Below are 15,311 nucleotides of genomic sequence, written 5' to 3'. Positions count from 1 at the left end.
AAATTTTATGCAGATATCAGTCATTGCATTGACATATTTTGCTGTACACAGTGTCGGAAATAGAGGAATCAATGTTATCGGCACTGCGACCTCCGGAGCTCGTCCCACCTACACCTCCTCCACCTCGAGTCTCCTCTGACCCCAGCCTGCTGCCCCCAGACCGACTACATGTGGAGATGGAGCTGAGCTCAGACTCTCATATCACGCTGTATGGTCCTCTGCTCAGAGCGCTTGTGTCCATCAAGGTGCACTTTCATTCAAAGTATCTTTTAATATACAGCAAAATATTTTTTTTATAGATTTTATCATGAATTACAAGAAAATAAATAGTTGTTCCTTAAATTTTTTTATTATTTGTATCTGTATAGGAAAACTATTTTGGCGAGGATGACATGTACACAGACTTTGAGGAGTCTCTGTCCAGCCCTGTGTTGAGCTCCTGCTCCTCCTCATTTGGCTGGCCCGGAGGGGGATTAGAAGAGAAGGGACCTAAAGACACACCCCACCCTCTTTCCCTACGGCCCTGGGATATCACCGTACTCATCAACCTGCACAAGATCCACGGACGCCTACCCACGGTTTGTTCCAGTCAAATGTTTAAGGGCGCACTAGCAATTTATTACCACTGCACGTTCACCCGTCACAACAGCAAAACGACTCAGATTTTTTTAGCCCAGAGAACCAGGACCTTAAAATTAACTTAGCTGCAACATTAATGCTGTTTGCTAGCTCTAATCTAGCATGTTTTGTGTTGTGTAGCACTGCAGTAGTGATGGCCCAGAAGGTCCCACTGGCTTTCTTGAGCGTCTGTGTTTCGAGATGAAGAAGGGCTATAAGGAGACCATGTTACAGCTTGTTCTCTCTCCTCTACACGTGTTCGTCAGCGACAACTATCAGGTGAGAGAAAGTGACCTCATTCGTGTTCTTGTAGGTGCTGGACTTTTATCAAGTATGCAATTTATTCTGTTTTGTGCTTGCGTAGCGGCCAACGGTTGACGCTGTGTTGAGAGATGGGCATCTGAGCCTCTCAGGGTTGCAGATGAGAGCCCACGCTATGTTCTCTGCAGAGGGATTACCACCGGGCACAGACACGCTCGAATATGCCTGGCTCATTGATGTTCAGGCTGGAGCTCTCACTGGAAGAGTTACTGTTCCACAGTGTGACCGATTTGTTCATGTTGACACTGCAGAACTCTTGTGCCAATAATATAAGTGTTTATTTTGTGGTATCCGACGCCATGCCACAGTTGTAGTAAAGAAGAATCAGATTATAGATGAACAAAAATGGTTATGCTTGTGTTGTAGTGTGCATCCCTTCTGGAGTGGGGCGAGACCTTTGTTTTCCATGTGCTGTCTCGAGAGTTCCAGCTTGAACAGCCAAAATCATCTGTCACCTGCCAACATGGAGTTGATCGCAGAGTCTGTGATGCCAAGGTATAATAACAACAGAAATGCCCAAATATTGGTGTCAGCCAAACATAAAATGTGACCCAGTCTGTGAAAACCCAGCAATGTAACGAACATTTTGTGAAAATATAACCTTGATACAGGGTTCCCACGGGTCCTTGAAATCCTTGAAAATTTGTGAATCTGAGGGGAAAAATTCAAGACCCTGGGAAGTTATTGAAAATATACATACATAGATACAGGTCATTGAAAGTGCTTGAATCTATTTTATGCAAGAAGTTTTCTGGAAAAAATCCATATTATTCCCTGTATAGTGTAGGATAATATCATAAAAATGTTAGTTTTTAAGCACACTTGCTAAACTGTTCGCTTTACATGCTTATATCTTTTGTATGTAAATGTTGATTCATACCAAAAAGCTTTTTTGCATAGTTGTGTTTGACATATGCAAGCATCTCGGGTTACATTTGTAACTGTTGTTCCCTGAGAAGGGAACGAGGCGCTGCGTCTTCCTTGCCATACTTCCTGTGTCCCTGTAACGCCGTCTTTGGCAATCTTTCAGATAGTGATATACTTCCTGCTCCCACGTCACCCTGTCTTTGTCGTTAAGCTTCACCATTGGTTGAATTTGATATACCATACACATTCAGTCGCTCTTACCCTTGGAGGCATCCCCAAAGTGTCACCGCAGTGACGCAGCGCAAGTTCCCTCAAAAGGGAACTGTAACAATGTATCTTTAAAGGTAACACAATGTAACCTTGCTCTCACTTGAAATGTGTCCCCACGTTTAGTCCTTGAATTTGAGGGTATTGGACCTGGAAAAGCCTTGAAAGGTCCTTGAATTTGAAGTTAACTAAGGTGTGGGAACCCTGTTGATATCTTTAATATTGACTGAATAAGGTTGAGACTTTAGCCTGGATCTCACAGAAAGGCTCACATATTTTGACCTGTGCTGCCTGTCAACAACTAAGTGTTGGTCTTTGTGTTAAGAATGCAAACCTGCCTGGCCCTTGTCGGACATCAGAGGATCTAAAGTACACCATGACTCGATTGACGGTTGATGGAGCCCAAATTTTCATTGTTGAACACGGCTGCGCGGCCAACATTAAGGTTGGTGATGGACGGTCAGTTTTATTGTCTGTCTAGTGCTGTTGACTTAAGATGTCTATAATTATTGGTGTTTGTGTATCAGACTGGAGCGTTCCGGTTGGCCAACTGTAACTTGCACACAGCAGCTGTCGGTGAAGGCATCAGTGCCGTCCTCCAGGACGTTGTGATCGCTCAATTCATTGAGCAACAAGAAGTGGCCAGGCTCGGCCTTCCTCCTCCCCTGCTTCGGCGCTCTCATTGGCTTGAAGCCGGCTCTGTGACCTTTAACCTCATTACAGCTGATGTTGCTTTGGCTGCTGACCATCCAGCCAAATATGAGGTCCAGAGACAATTCCTGGAGCTTCATGACATGAAAACTAAGAGGTTTGTGCATATCTTTCATAATTCAGGTTTATACCTTTACTATGAAAACCCAGCTAAAGTCATTCTTGTGATTGGTTTTCTACATAAAATCCTCTTACATATTGTGAAAAATAACCTTGATATCTATTATATAGATATGAGTGAAATATTAGATTATAATACTTTAGCCTGGTTTCACAGACACTTAGGTTACCATATCTATGTATTTACCATGTTGGTGTGTGTATGTGCGTGTTAGGCTTTGGTTCCTTTGGCCAGAGGAGAAGTACAAGCGAAGCCGAAACCGCTGTGGATGTCTCGGTGGATGTCGTTTTTTTGGTGGCTCGGTCGGAGGCCTGGACTTCTTCCGCCTGGAGGAATTCACGCCCTCATCAAGCTCTGCCTTTTCTGGCATTAGTGCCGAAAGTGACATGTCTTATGGCCAATCATTATTACATCCAGGAGAATGGATTGTCATGAAGGAAACTCCCAAACTGCCTGAAGGTACAGATTTTTAATGTTGAATGTGTGCTTTGTTGTATCTGATGGGTTGCAGTATGAATTGAGTAATTGCTAACTGAAAGCTGATTGGTTGACATGCAGGTAAAGGCATAGGTATTCGGAGAGACACGTGTTCTCCTGCTCCCGTGGTAGACGTAGAGAAACGTGGCCAACACCTCAGTCTTCACGTACCTCAGCGCTCTCACAGCTCCGCCTCTTCCTCAGAGGAAAACTCATCGTCCAGTGCTGCCTTGCCTCTATTGGCTGGAGAGCGAGAGTCTCCCTTTCCGTCCACAGAGTGAGTCAGACCACTTGTACTCTTTTAAATATTAAACATTTTACAAAAAAATATTAAATTTGTCTTATTAAATTAAATGTTTACATGTTATAAACATTTAACATAACATTTTCAAGTGTATTTTCCTGATTTTTCTTTACAGGTTAATGAATGTTGTAACCACTGACGGTCCTATTCCTGAAGTTCCACCTTTGCGCTCTCCCCTACGTTCTCCTCTTAAACGGCAGGCCTCTGTCCAATCGGCACGGCTCGGCAGCACCAAGAGCCTATCAGCAGCAGTCTTTGCCGAGAAAGCCGCCCCTCCTGCTGGTGTGCAGTTTAGCAGCGAGGTTTCCCGTAGCGATGAAAACGTTCTGGACTCGCCGAGGCAAAGAAGAAGCTACGGATCTTTCCCTTTCACTCCATCGGCTGATTCCAGCACATTTCATCAGTATCGTTCAGTCGATTCCTCCATGTCCGTAGCTGATAGTGAGGCCTACTTTAGCGCCAATGAGGAGTTTGAGCCAATCAGCAGTGACGAAGGACCAGGTACTTATCCGGGGAGGAAACGCAGACGGAGACAACAGGGTCAACCTCACACGGAGCGCAGTCGGACCTCTATATACCATAGTGTGGAGGGACCACTGTCAATCAATGAGCCCCGCCCACCTCAACTGCCTAGCCACACCTCCCAAGCCTCATTTGTCTCTGCACTTGGATTAGAAGAGGAGGGCTCGATTGAAACAGAAAAGGCGGAGCCTGGCCTTCTGACAACACAGCCACTTTTAATGACTTGTTACCAGAATTACCTAGCGCACTATCATGTTACAAACTGGTCTGTTAAACAGCCAACAAATAAGAGGACTTCAAAGTCATCATTGCATCGCCCACTTGACCTCGACACACCCACAAGTGAGGAGAGCTCCATCTCATTTGATCAGCTGTCCATCCCTTCATTTAAGGTTTGTTTATTTATCATTACATGGAGTCATAAATCTGTATTGAATGAAATGTCTGAATTGAGATTTAATTTTTGCTCTTTTATAGATGGTGAAGGCGGGTTTGTCTGCCGGTTCATTATTGGACAGAGGAGTTCAGCTCATGGGCGATTCAAACGGGTAATATAAAACATCATAGCAAAGTGAAAACATTGTTTTCGACATCAAGCAGCCTTTACATTATTAGCATGGGTTGTTTATTAGCAGCACACCCTACACACCCCTTGACAAGCGGGCGATGGACAACACAGATGAGGACACGGTGACGGAGGACTGGACCCTTGATCCACCTCTTGCCCAGACGAGAACCACAGCCATCGTAGAGGTCAAAGGAGCAGTCAATGTGGTCCTGACTCCTTTAGTGGCTGAAGCTTTAGACAGGTCAGACATCACAGTATTCTTGTCATTTGTCACGGTTTAACAACCGTGAACCGATAATCTACTCAAGAACCACCCATTTGGACAGCAGCATAGAAAATTAAATGCAGGGTGGTTGAAAGTGATATTGCATCTCATAACATCTCTCACAATATCCACATAAACGAATAAATGTCAGAGGGTGAAATGCGTCTTTTTGGTACATTCCAGGTACATCGAGTCCATGGTTCATTTCGCCAGTATTCGCCACCCAGCATCAATCCTGGACGACTTGCATGGGAAAGTGCTAAATGAAGTGTATCAGATCAGCAAATCCACTGTCTCGGAGTCTGTAAGTGATCAGTAACAAGATGTATAGATGCGAGGGTGCATTTACACCTTCAGGTGATCATGATGAATGTTGTGTTTACCAGAGTGCAGCAAAACCGGAGCACAAAATATCTAAGACTGAGGGCACCACACCCGGATCTCTGGGCTTGCCTCATGGACAAACTGATCTGTCAATCAAACCTGACAATGTGAAGATTAAAGGGTTGCAAGCTAATGTCACTGTCCCGAAGGTACTTTTGTCTTTGTGTATGTGAGAGAGAAAAATAAGCGTGTTAAAAAACTAGGAAGTGAATGTTTGCTGTTGTTGGGAAATCTTTGTGCAAGTTTGTTGGTGAATCTGTGTAAGTCTGTGTGTGTGTGTGTTTGTTGGTTAAAGGAAAACACCACCGTTTTTCAATATTTTACTATGTTCTTACCCCCTCTTTGACAAATTAATACATCCCTATCTTCTTTCAATTCATGCACTTAATCTTTGTAAAGTGCGTTGTGACTGTGTTAGCATTTAGGCTAGCCCCATTCATTCCTTAGGATCCAAACACGGATGATTTTAGAAGCCACCAAACACTTTCATGTTTTTTAGCACTTCAACCTGCACAGTAACATCATCACTCCTGACTGCTCCCCCTCTCGCTCAAACTTCCGTCAATATTACTGCACCCGAGGTCGAAGTGCTGTAAACTTAAGTGCTCTTCTGCCATACAATATAGTTCTCATTTTTTATCCGCTTAAAAAATCGCTACGTTTTATTTTGTGCTTACTCGTGTAACTACTCATGTAACAGTCTTTAAATAGGGAAAACATTGAAGTGTTTGGTGGCTTCTAAATGCATCCCTGTTTGGATCCTAAGGAATGAATGGGGCTAGGCTAAATGCTAACACATTCACAACATGCTTTACAAAGATTAAGTGCACATATTGAAAACAGATAGGTATGTATTCATTCGTCTAAGTTGAGGTAAGAACATAGTAACATATTGAAAAACTGTGGTGTTTTCCTTTAATATGTGTGTGTTTGTAGGTGAATCTGTGTTTGCTTGCAGGTTAATATATATGCACATGTGTGTTTGTAGGTAAATCTGTGTGTGCTTCAAGCATCAGTAGAAGAAGGTTTACCCTCAAATAAAAGTGTCACACACGTCTCTCTTGTGGCCTTGTGCTTTGACCGGATCGCTACTCAGCTGCGCATGAATAGGTAATACACACTCCCAAAATTTCTGCCTTTTGATTTATATGCACCAATATAAGCATTTTGGCCAATTGATCATTATTTTCTTTACAGCCAATAAGTCAATATGTATTTTTCTTTTAATATTCTGCTTGAATAATCCTATTAAAAGTCAATTTTATTTACCGTTATCAACCTAATCTGACCAATATTAATGATTTATTTGGGCTGTCACAATGATAAATAATCGTCTCATTGCGATTATTTGACCTTATCGCAATGATTTCAGATCACCTTAATGATTGCATCTCTCTCTAAAAAACACAAGGGGGAGCTGCAGCGCCTGTATAAACGAGATTGTATCAGATGGCGCTCCTTAACTGACAGTGTAATGCCATGCATTGCAAAGCCATTCAATGCAGTGGAAAAAACTGCATTTAAAGAAATGCTGCAAAACTTTGATAAGCAGTAACAGCCAATGCAGCCATGTGGTCCAGTACTAATATGACTTTAGTATGATTGGCTACAATTTAAGGCCTGTTCTGGTATGGTCATTTTATTTTGATTGCATTTTTTTTCAGTTATTTTTCAGACACTTTAGTGTGTTTATTTCTTATGAAGAATTTTCAGTTTTTTAAATATATATTCATTAAATAATTACTGAAATGTGTGTTATGTGTATTCATATTTACTGCCGGGTAAACCTTGCAAAATATTTAAGTTAAATAATCACAACAATTTCATGAACAAAAAACAAAAAGTATGAAAATTAAATGTCAAAGCAATAAAACGGCACAATTTATTAGCAATTAACCGTCAGCCAAATGTCATAATCGTGAAACCCTTATGATTTATAAGCCTTTTATTATAGAGGATGATACCAGTGTGGTCATCATCTAAATGTTCCTACAGTGATATTGAACACGAAGGTCATTAGGTAATCGAGAATGAGAGTTTGTTTGTAATAGAAGTAGTAGTAGTTTGTATAGCCAGACATCTGTAATGTGTGATATTCAGGGGTATAGTGGAGGATCCAGAGAAGCCCTCTGTTATGATGGAGAAGTTCTCATCTGCGTCCAAGATGGCTCCTCAGTCCAGCGGTTCTCTCCGCTCTAATGCTGGTATAGAGAAAGGCAAAGAGATTGCAGCCAGACTCAACATTCACCGCATACACAGTCAACTTCGTGGCCTTGACTTGTCAGGTATACTTATACTCGCATAATGAAAAATACCTTAATTTCTATTCAGTGACGATTTGCAGAATTTGACTGTGCAAACTTTTGATTTCCTAAATAGTTTAGCCAATAATTTTTGCAAAACAGGATATATTTGCTTAGAGTTATTTATTTGCATATAGTACATACTGTATATTTTATTTACTGACACTTTCAGGTTATGTTTGTTTATTGTGTGTTGTTTGTCAGATCTTGGTGCTTGTGCCATCACTGCCATTCCATTTAAGAAGTCCAAGGTTCTCTTCAGTTTGGAGGAAACAGATGACTTTGTTTTAGTGGATGAGACTGAACCCTCCATATCCACTGAGCATGTGCCAGAACACATTCCTGACCTTAACCGCTCTGCAGCCAGTCCTGAGAAATGGGGGTGGATTATGTTTGAATGTGGGATTGAGAACCTTACAGTCAAAGGTATTACAATATACATACAATGTTATTCGCTATGAGTTTCATTACTGTTTTAGAATGCACGTCTGGCTCTCATCCACAGGTGGGCGGCAGTCAGGGGCTGTCCTCTACAGTGCTTTTGGTGTGATGGGCGCGGCTGACAGTGGTGTTAGGGATGGAGTCTCAAAATCGAATGGTTCTAGTGGTTCTCAGACAGGAAGTGGCTACAGCACTGATGTCTCTGATGACAACCTGCCCAATGATACGCAAAGCCCCGCCTCCGAACCCAACAACTCTGAATCTGATGAACAGGTTCTTTATATACTAATTGATCATTTTCATTTTAAGTTCTGCTTTGGGTTTTGTCTTTATTTTGTTTATTATTGATGGATGTTTTTTTGCAGGATGAGGGGGTGGAGTCAGATGACCTAAAAAAGGATCTGCCTCTCTTGCCTCCGCCTCCTGACTCCAGCAGTATGAAATTGACTATAAAGGAAATCTGGTTTAGTTTTGCTGCCCCGACCAACATTCGCTCCCATGCTCCAGCAATGTCAAGGTACACACATTTGTGACCCTTTTTGTGAGGCTAAATCCAGGCTAAAGTCTCAATATATTTTGTAGTATGATTTCAGTCATTGATTTCACTTTCATTTCTATCTTTGACCTTAGTCAATATTTAGGATGATTTATGTAGATGTAAATCACAAAAATGACTTCAACTGGGTTTTCACAAACTAGGTCATATATAGTATTTGCAAAAATGTGTATGACTATATTTTTATACATACTTGTGTTTTGCCAGTCACATGACAAAATTTGTTCTGACTACCATCTAAATTGCTGTTTGTGTCTGCAGACAGCTGAATCTGCTGAGCACTGCAACCCCTGCCATTGGTGCATGGCTAGTTCCCATTGACCAGCTAAAATCCACGCTGGAGAAACTCGACATGGAGTCCACACTGCGTGTTTGTGCAGTAATGGGCTGCATAATGACCGAGGCCCTGGAGGTCAGACATATGTTACACGTTATCAGATACATCCACTAGCACTCACCCCACAATGTTATTTCAGCAGAATTGTGAATTCATTATGCTTATGTGTTTCAATTCAACAGAAAAAGAGTATTCACTTTCCGTTTCGGAGCAAGTACAACCGTGTTACAAAGCGAGCCCGATATCTTCACGAGAACCCGTCCTGCCTACTGTGTAATATTCTGCATCGCTACCTCCAGCAGGCGGATTACAGCGTCATTGAAGAGGCCACCATGGTAAATCTGGAGTTTTCATTAATTCTTCTGTCTGTTATCAGTTAGTGCTTGTTAATCTTCTATTAACTCATTTCCTGCCAGCCTTTTTTTAAAAAGCAGTATTTTTTGTGATTTTTACAAAAGTTTCACAAAATGTCTTCCAGGAAAATGTTCTTCTATAAATATATAAACATACAAATATATAAAATTAAAGAACAGACCCTCTGCTTTCAAACGAATAGACAAACAAACAAAACGTTTAATCCTATCTTCATTTGTTTTGTTTTTTATAACCTCTTAAATATGGGTAGGTTACTTCAAAAATACCTCAGGGCGCACTCACATTATCCAAACTAACCATGCCCCAGCGCGATTGTCACCCCTCCCTACTCCCCCAGGTGCACGCACTCACACTGTACTTTTTATCGATCCGAGTCCGGGCGCGCTTTCGTCATTAAGATGCGATTGTTTTGAAAAAAGCAGGAAGTAAAGCTCTCTCTTAACACCGGAACCCACCGTAATGATAAGTCTGTGTTTTTTATTCAGAGTCGTTTGGTGCGCGATTACACACAGCCCTCTCACATGTCATCATATTGCTTAGTTGATTTGTCACGTGTGCAGCTCGGACATTCACGTAACCCCGCTGCTCGCATCAAAAGGTTTTTACGGAGGCAGATGAAGGTGAGGGGTCGCACAACTGACGTCTTCACCTTTTGAATCGCGCTCAGGCGCGATTGCGCTCACACCACAGCCTTCCGCGCCTGAGCCCAAGTGAACCGCGCTCCGGCCCACCTCTGCAACCCGGCCGCGGCACGATTAACCAATCCGCGCCCGGGCGCGGAACAGAGCGATCACATTAGTCAAACAAACTAGGCTTTGGGGGTCAGACGCGCCCGAGCGCGGTTTGGTTTGGATAGTGTGAGTGCGCCCTAAGTTTGAGCAAAAAGCTGAAATAATTGAATTTTTTAAAATTTTGTTAGAGATCAGACACATACACAGAGCTTAAAATGTGTAAAATTTGTTTTTGCTTCAGTTTTTAATAAATTGCCATCTAGTGGATAATAGCAGATTACAGATTACCGTAAAAACCCATAAGGAAAGCAGGGGCGAAAATTTCATCTAAATGTTGGGGGGGACAATAAACATAAAATTTTTCAAGAACAGTTATTGAAGGGGACACCAATAATATAGGCAAAATTGTACTTGCCAGGAAATGTGTACAGATAGAAAACGTTTCTCTTTCTCTATGAACGGACGTAAATTTAATTTTAATACACATGAATGCAGAGGTGAAAAGAGTAATGAAATATTCTACTTAAGTAAAAGTAAAGTTACTTTAATAATATTTTACTTAAGTAAAAGTAAAGTTACTGGTCTAAAAATCTACTCAAGTAAAAAGTAAGTCATTTTAATTTTAAGAGTAAAAGTTCCTTTTTTACAGCGGGGAGAGGTTTCTAGTTCAAGAAGGAAGGATGTATACATCTCAAACTATGTTTTAATTTTAAACATCTTTACAATTAAAGTGCAATAACAAAAAGTTAATAAAATAAAAAGCTTTTTTATAACTAAGAAACATTTATGGAATTATTTATTGATTTTTACAGGTGAGTTATGCACTTTTGAAGCAAAAATAATATGAGGTCAGCAGCTAATAAATACAATCATTATACAACCCCAAAACAGAAAAAGTTGGGACACTGTAGAAATTGTGAGTAAAAAAGGAATGGAATAATTTACAAATCTCATAAACTTATATTTTATTAACAGTAGAATATAGATAACATATCAAATGTTGAAAGTAAGATATTTTGAAATGTCATGCCAAATATTGGCTCATTTTGGATTTCATGAGAGCTACACATTCCAAAAAAAGTTGGGACAGGTAGCAATAAGAGGCCAGAAAATTTAAATGTACATATAAGGAACAGCTGAAAGACCAATTTGCAACTTATTAGGTCAATTGGCAACATGATTGAGTATAAAAAGAGCCTTTCAGAGTGGCAGTGTCTCTCAGAGGTCAAGATGGGCAGAGAATCACCAATTCCCCCAATGCTGCAGCGAAAAATTGTTTTCTGAGTTTCTCAGAGAAAAATTGCAAAGAGATTGAAGTGATCATCATCTACAGTGCATAATACCATTCAAAGTTTCAGAGAATCTGGAACAATCTCTGTGCGTAAGTGTCAAGAAGCGAAAACCATACCGGATGCCGGTGATCTTCGGGCCCTAAGACAGTGCTGCATCACATACAGGAATGCTACTGTAATGGAAATCATAACATGGGCTCTGGAATACTTTCAGAAAACATTGTCGGTGAACACAATCCACCGTGCCATTCACCGTTGCCAACTAAAACTCTATAGGTAAAAAAAGAAGCCATATCTAAACATGATCCAGAAGCACAGGCGTTTTCCCCGGGCAACGCTCATTTAAAATGGACTTTGGCAAAGTGGAAAACTGTTCTGTGGTCCAACGAATCAAATTTTGAAGTTCTTTTTGAAAAACTGGGATGCCATTTCATCCGGACTAAAGAGGACAATGACAACCCAAGTTGTTATTAGCGCTCAGTTCAGAAGCCTGCATCTCTGATGGTTTGGGGTTGCATGAGTACGTGTGGCATGGGCAGCTTACACATCTGGAAAGGCACCATCAATGCTGAAAGGTTTATCCAAGTTCTAGATACATATGATCCCATTCAGACGTCGTCTCTTTCAGGGAAGACCTTGCATTTTCCAACATGACAATGCCAGACCACATACTGCATCAATTACAACATCAAGACTGCGTAAAAGAAGGATCTGAGTACTGAAATGGGCAGCCTGCAGTCCAGATCTTTCACCCATAGAAAACATTTGGTGCATCATAAAAAGAAAGATGCGACAAAGAAGACCTAAGACAGTTGAGCAACTAGAAGTCTGTATTAGACAAGAATAGGACAACATTCCTATTCCTAAACATTGGTCCTCCTCCAGCTGTTTCTTATATGTACATTTAAATTTTCTGGCCTCTTATTGCTACCTGTCCCAACTTTTTTTGGAATGTGTAGCTCTCATGAAATCCAAAATGAGCCAATATTTGGCATGACATTTCAAAATGTATAACTTTCAACATTTAATTTGTTATCTATATTGTACTGTGAATAAAATATAAGTTTATGAGATTTGTAAATTATTCCATTCCTTTTTTACTCACAATTTCTACTGTGTCCCAACTTTTTCTGTTTTGGGGTTGTAGTAAGGTTGTAATTGATGTATTGCTGGTAACATACATTATGTTATTAAACTATATACATAAATGAGCATATGAGATGAGTGCCATAATACTTTTATCCTTTACACGTTTATTGTATTCTATAGCTTCCCAGACCTTGTGTACCTGATGTCTTTCAATCTCTCTCTCTCGCGCTCTCTCTCTCTGCAATGTCTAATGATCTGCGGCGCATTCTCGAGGACGTTCTTAAGTTGTGTTTGACTTGACGCGAAGCTGCTAGACCTCGGAAGATAATGCGCATATTAAAAACGCGTCGTGCAAATTAGCGGTTAAAAACCCGATTGGCAATTCTCAAACTCAAACCCGTACTCAAGAGGATGAACCCTACCTGAATGAAACAATCGCTTTGCGTCAATGGCCAGGGGTTTCTTTCATAAGAATTGCATTGAGGGTCTGCATTAGCCCGCGCCTGTCTCGTCCCTCTCCATGGTTCTTTTTGCGCGTTCCCCCGCCCATCAATCAATCAGCCCATCAATCAATCATCCGTGGCGCGTCTTTATCACCTTACTTTTTTATTTTTTTTATTCAGTAACGGATATGATTTAACTTGAAGCGAAGTAGCCTACAATACTTTAAACATACTTAAGTAAAAGTAAAGTACAGATTTTAAAAACTACTCAAAGTAAAAGTACACAAAAAAACTCAGTTACAGCAAGGTGAGTAAATGTAATTTGTTATTTTCACCTCTGCATGAATGCATAAATTTTTTTTCTTGATCGTTTATCTGCTTCTGTTCTCAGAAAACGAAATATGTTCATGTCAAAATAGTCCAGTTTTAAAACATATGAGGATAAACTGATAAGTGATGGGAAACGTTGTATTGTAGGTATATAGCTGATTAACGCGTCGGCTCCGTCTCTTCTCTACCGGACTGTGTGTCGGTGGTGAGGTAAAAGGGGCGCGGGCAGTGGACCAAACCACTGTGAGGCAAGGGAGGGGGAATCAAAATGTTTAAAACGTTTTTTTGTTGTTGCTCCGTTTGCATTTGTATTGTTTCACCTCTTACACAACTATTTTAAGTATTATAAATCATTAAAATGTTTTCAAAACACATATTTTAATGATATTTTAGGGGGGACAACCCTCAGATAGGGGGGTCCTGTCCCCCCCGACCCCCCCGGGATTTCCGCCCATGAAGGAAAGCGTCATTGGCAGGAAAATGTTTTCTTTTAATTGACGAGAAAACCCGTCAATGGCAGGGAAAGAGTTAAAGGGATAGTTTTGTATGAGTTTCTTTATTCTCTTGAACACAAAAGAAGATATTTTGATAAATGATGGTAAGCACACAGTTGACGGTACCCATTGAATTCCATTGTATTTGTTTTTCTTTAGTGCTGCCTCACGATTAGTTGCGACTAAACATTTGCAGAATAAAAGATTTTGTTTACATAATAAATGTGTGTACTGTGTATAATAATTATGTTTATAGAAATACACACACATAAATGTATAATTTTAAGAAAAAAATATATTTATATAATAAATATTTATATTTATATATGATATAGATTATATATAAATATAAACATGTATATACACATGCAAATGTTTCTTAATTATATACATGCATGTGTGTGTGTGTGTGTGTGTATTTATACATAATTATTATACACAATACACCCACATATATTATGTAAACAACAACTTTTATTCTGCAAATGTTTAGTCGCGACTAATCGTGAGGCAGCACTATTTTTCTTACTATGGAGGTCAATGGATACCATCAACTGTATGTGCTTACCATAATTTATCAAAATATATTATTTTGTAATCAATAGAAAAAAGAAACTCCAACAGGTTTTGAACAACACGAGGGAGAGTAAATAATTTTTTTTTCATTTTTGGGTAAACTATCCCTTTAATACTTTTACTTTATCTTGCTAGAATGATGGACTTCCTGCTCTGGTCACCCTAAGAAAAGGATTGGTGGCACTTGCTCGTCAATGGATGAAATTCATCGTTGTCACTCAGGGCTTTAAGGCAGTCGGCCTGCCACAACCCAATTACATTCCTAAACCTAAAGAGCCTGAGCCTATCGAGCCAGAACCAACACAGGGGCCCGACTGTGGTGTCGCCCTGCAGAGCGACACCAGTGCTGATGGAGCAGAGTTTGAGTTTGATGCCGGTAATTATCACACATTTTACTGAACATGCATGTCAGATTTGATTTACTGTTTTCTACATAAAATCATTGATTCTGGCTAGAGGGGATACAGCTACAGCTAAATTTCGCAAGATGTTGGGTTTGGAAAACAACTGTTCTGGCTAGAGATAGGATACAGCTTTCACGGCCTAAATCCTGTGAAAATGTTTGTTTTGGGGTAGGATTAGGATCAAAAACTGTGCTCATCCAGTGTGATTTTTCCATTGCTGTATCCCTTCTAGCCACAACCAAAATCATCTTAATGTAAAGAACATACAGTAAAAATCTTTTTTTATAAATCTTCAGTCTGAATTTCACAGACAGGGTCACAAATTTTTATCTGTTTTGAATTTTGTATTTGAAGGTACTGTAAGTGAACACACCATGCTGTTAGAAGGAGTGTGTAGCCGTCCTGCTCCTTCCGGAAACTCTGCCCCTGTAACCGGTGTTGAGATCATGAGGAAACTGTCCAAATCACACACGCATAATGAGTCTGCTCTCAGGATTAAGGTTTGTTGTGCAGTA

At 40.4% G+C, this 15,311-nt stretch overlaps 1 protein-coding gene across 1 annotated transcript in view; it reads left to right on the top strand.

The window, feature by feature from the left end:
• Positions 1 to 15,311, top strand: part of kiaa1109 (KIAA1109 ortholog) — an 81,142-nt gene that overhangs the window by 25,810 nt on the left and 40,021 nt on the right. The window contains exons 19-41 of the mRNA XM_073873111.1: positions 52 to 245; positions 369 to 578; positions 760 to 897; positions 983 to 1,163; positions 1,310 to 1,434; positions 2,399 to 2,518; positions 2,601 to 2,881; positions 3,120 to 3,364; positions 3,464 to 3,659; positions 3,802 to 4,600; positions 4,686 to 4,756; positions 4,841 to 5,017; positions 5,225 to 5,345; positions 5,428 to 5,574; positions 6,414 to 6,535; positions 7,526 to 7,710; positions 7,933 to 8,154; positions 8,234 to 8,442; positions 8,535 to 8,686; positions 8,987 to 9,137; positions 9,245 to 9,397; positions 14,528 to 14,768; positions 15,151 to 15,296. Coding sequence (XP_073729212.1) covers positions 52 to 245; positions 369 to 578; positions 760 to 897; positions 983 to 1,163; positions 1,310 to 1,434; positions 2,399 to 2,518; positions 2,601 to 2,881; positions 3,120 to 3,364; positions 3,464 to 3,659; positions 3,802 to 4,600; positions 4,686 to 4,756; positions 4,841 to 5,017; positions 5,225 to 5,345; positions 5,428 to 5,574; positions 6,414 to 6,535; positions 7,526 to 7,710; positions 7,933 to 8,154; positions 8,234 to 8,442; positions 8,535 to 8,686; positions 8,987 to 9,137; positions 9,245 to 9,397; positions 14,528 to 14,768; positions 15,151 to 15,296 — 4,586 coding nt within the window. The remainder of the gene's footprint in view (positions 1 to 51; positions 246 to 368; positions 579 to 759; positions 898 to 982; positions 1,164 to 1,309; positions 1,435 to 2,398; positions 2,519 to 2,600; positions 2,882 to 3,119; positions 3,365 to 3,463; positions 3,660 to 3,801; positions 4,601 to 4,685; positions 4,757 to 4,840; positions 5,018 to 5,224; positions 5,346 to 5,427; positions 5,575 to 6,413; positions 6,536 to 7,525; positions 7,711 to 7,932; positions 8,155 to 8,233; positions 8,443 to 8,534; positions 8,687 to 8,986; positions 9,138 to 9,244; positions 9,398 to 14,527; positions 14,769 to 15,150; positions 15,297 to 15,311) is intronic.

This window comes from Misgurnus anguillicaudatus, chromosome 11 (genome assembly GCF_027580225.2).
Source record: "Misgurnus anguillicaudatus chromosome 11, ASM2758022v2, whole genome shotgun sequence".
Taxonomy (NCBI): domain Eukaryota; kingdom Metazoa; phylum Chordata; class Actinopteri; order Cypriniformes; family Cobitidae; genus Misgurnus; species Misgurnus anguillicaudatus.
The sequence above is the reverse complement of the archived record's forward strand: the minus strand, read 5'-3'. Positions and strand labels throughout refer to the sequence as shown.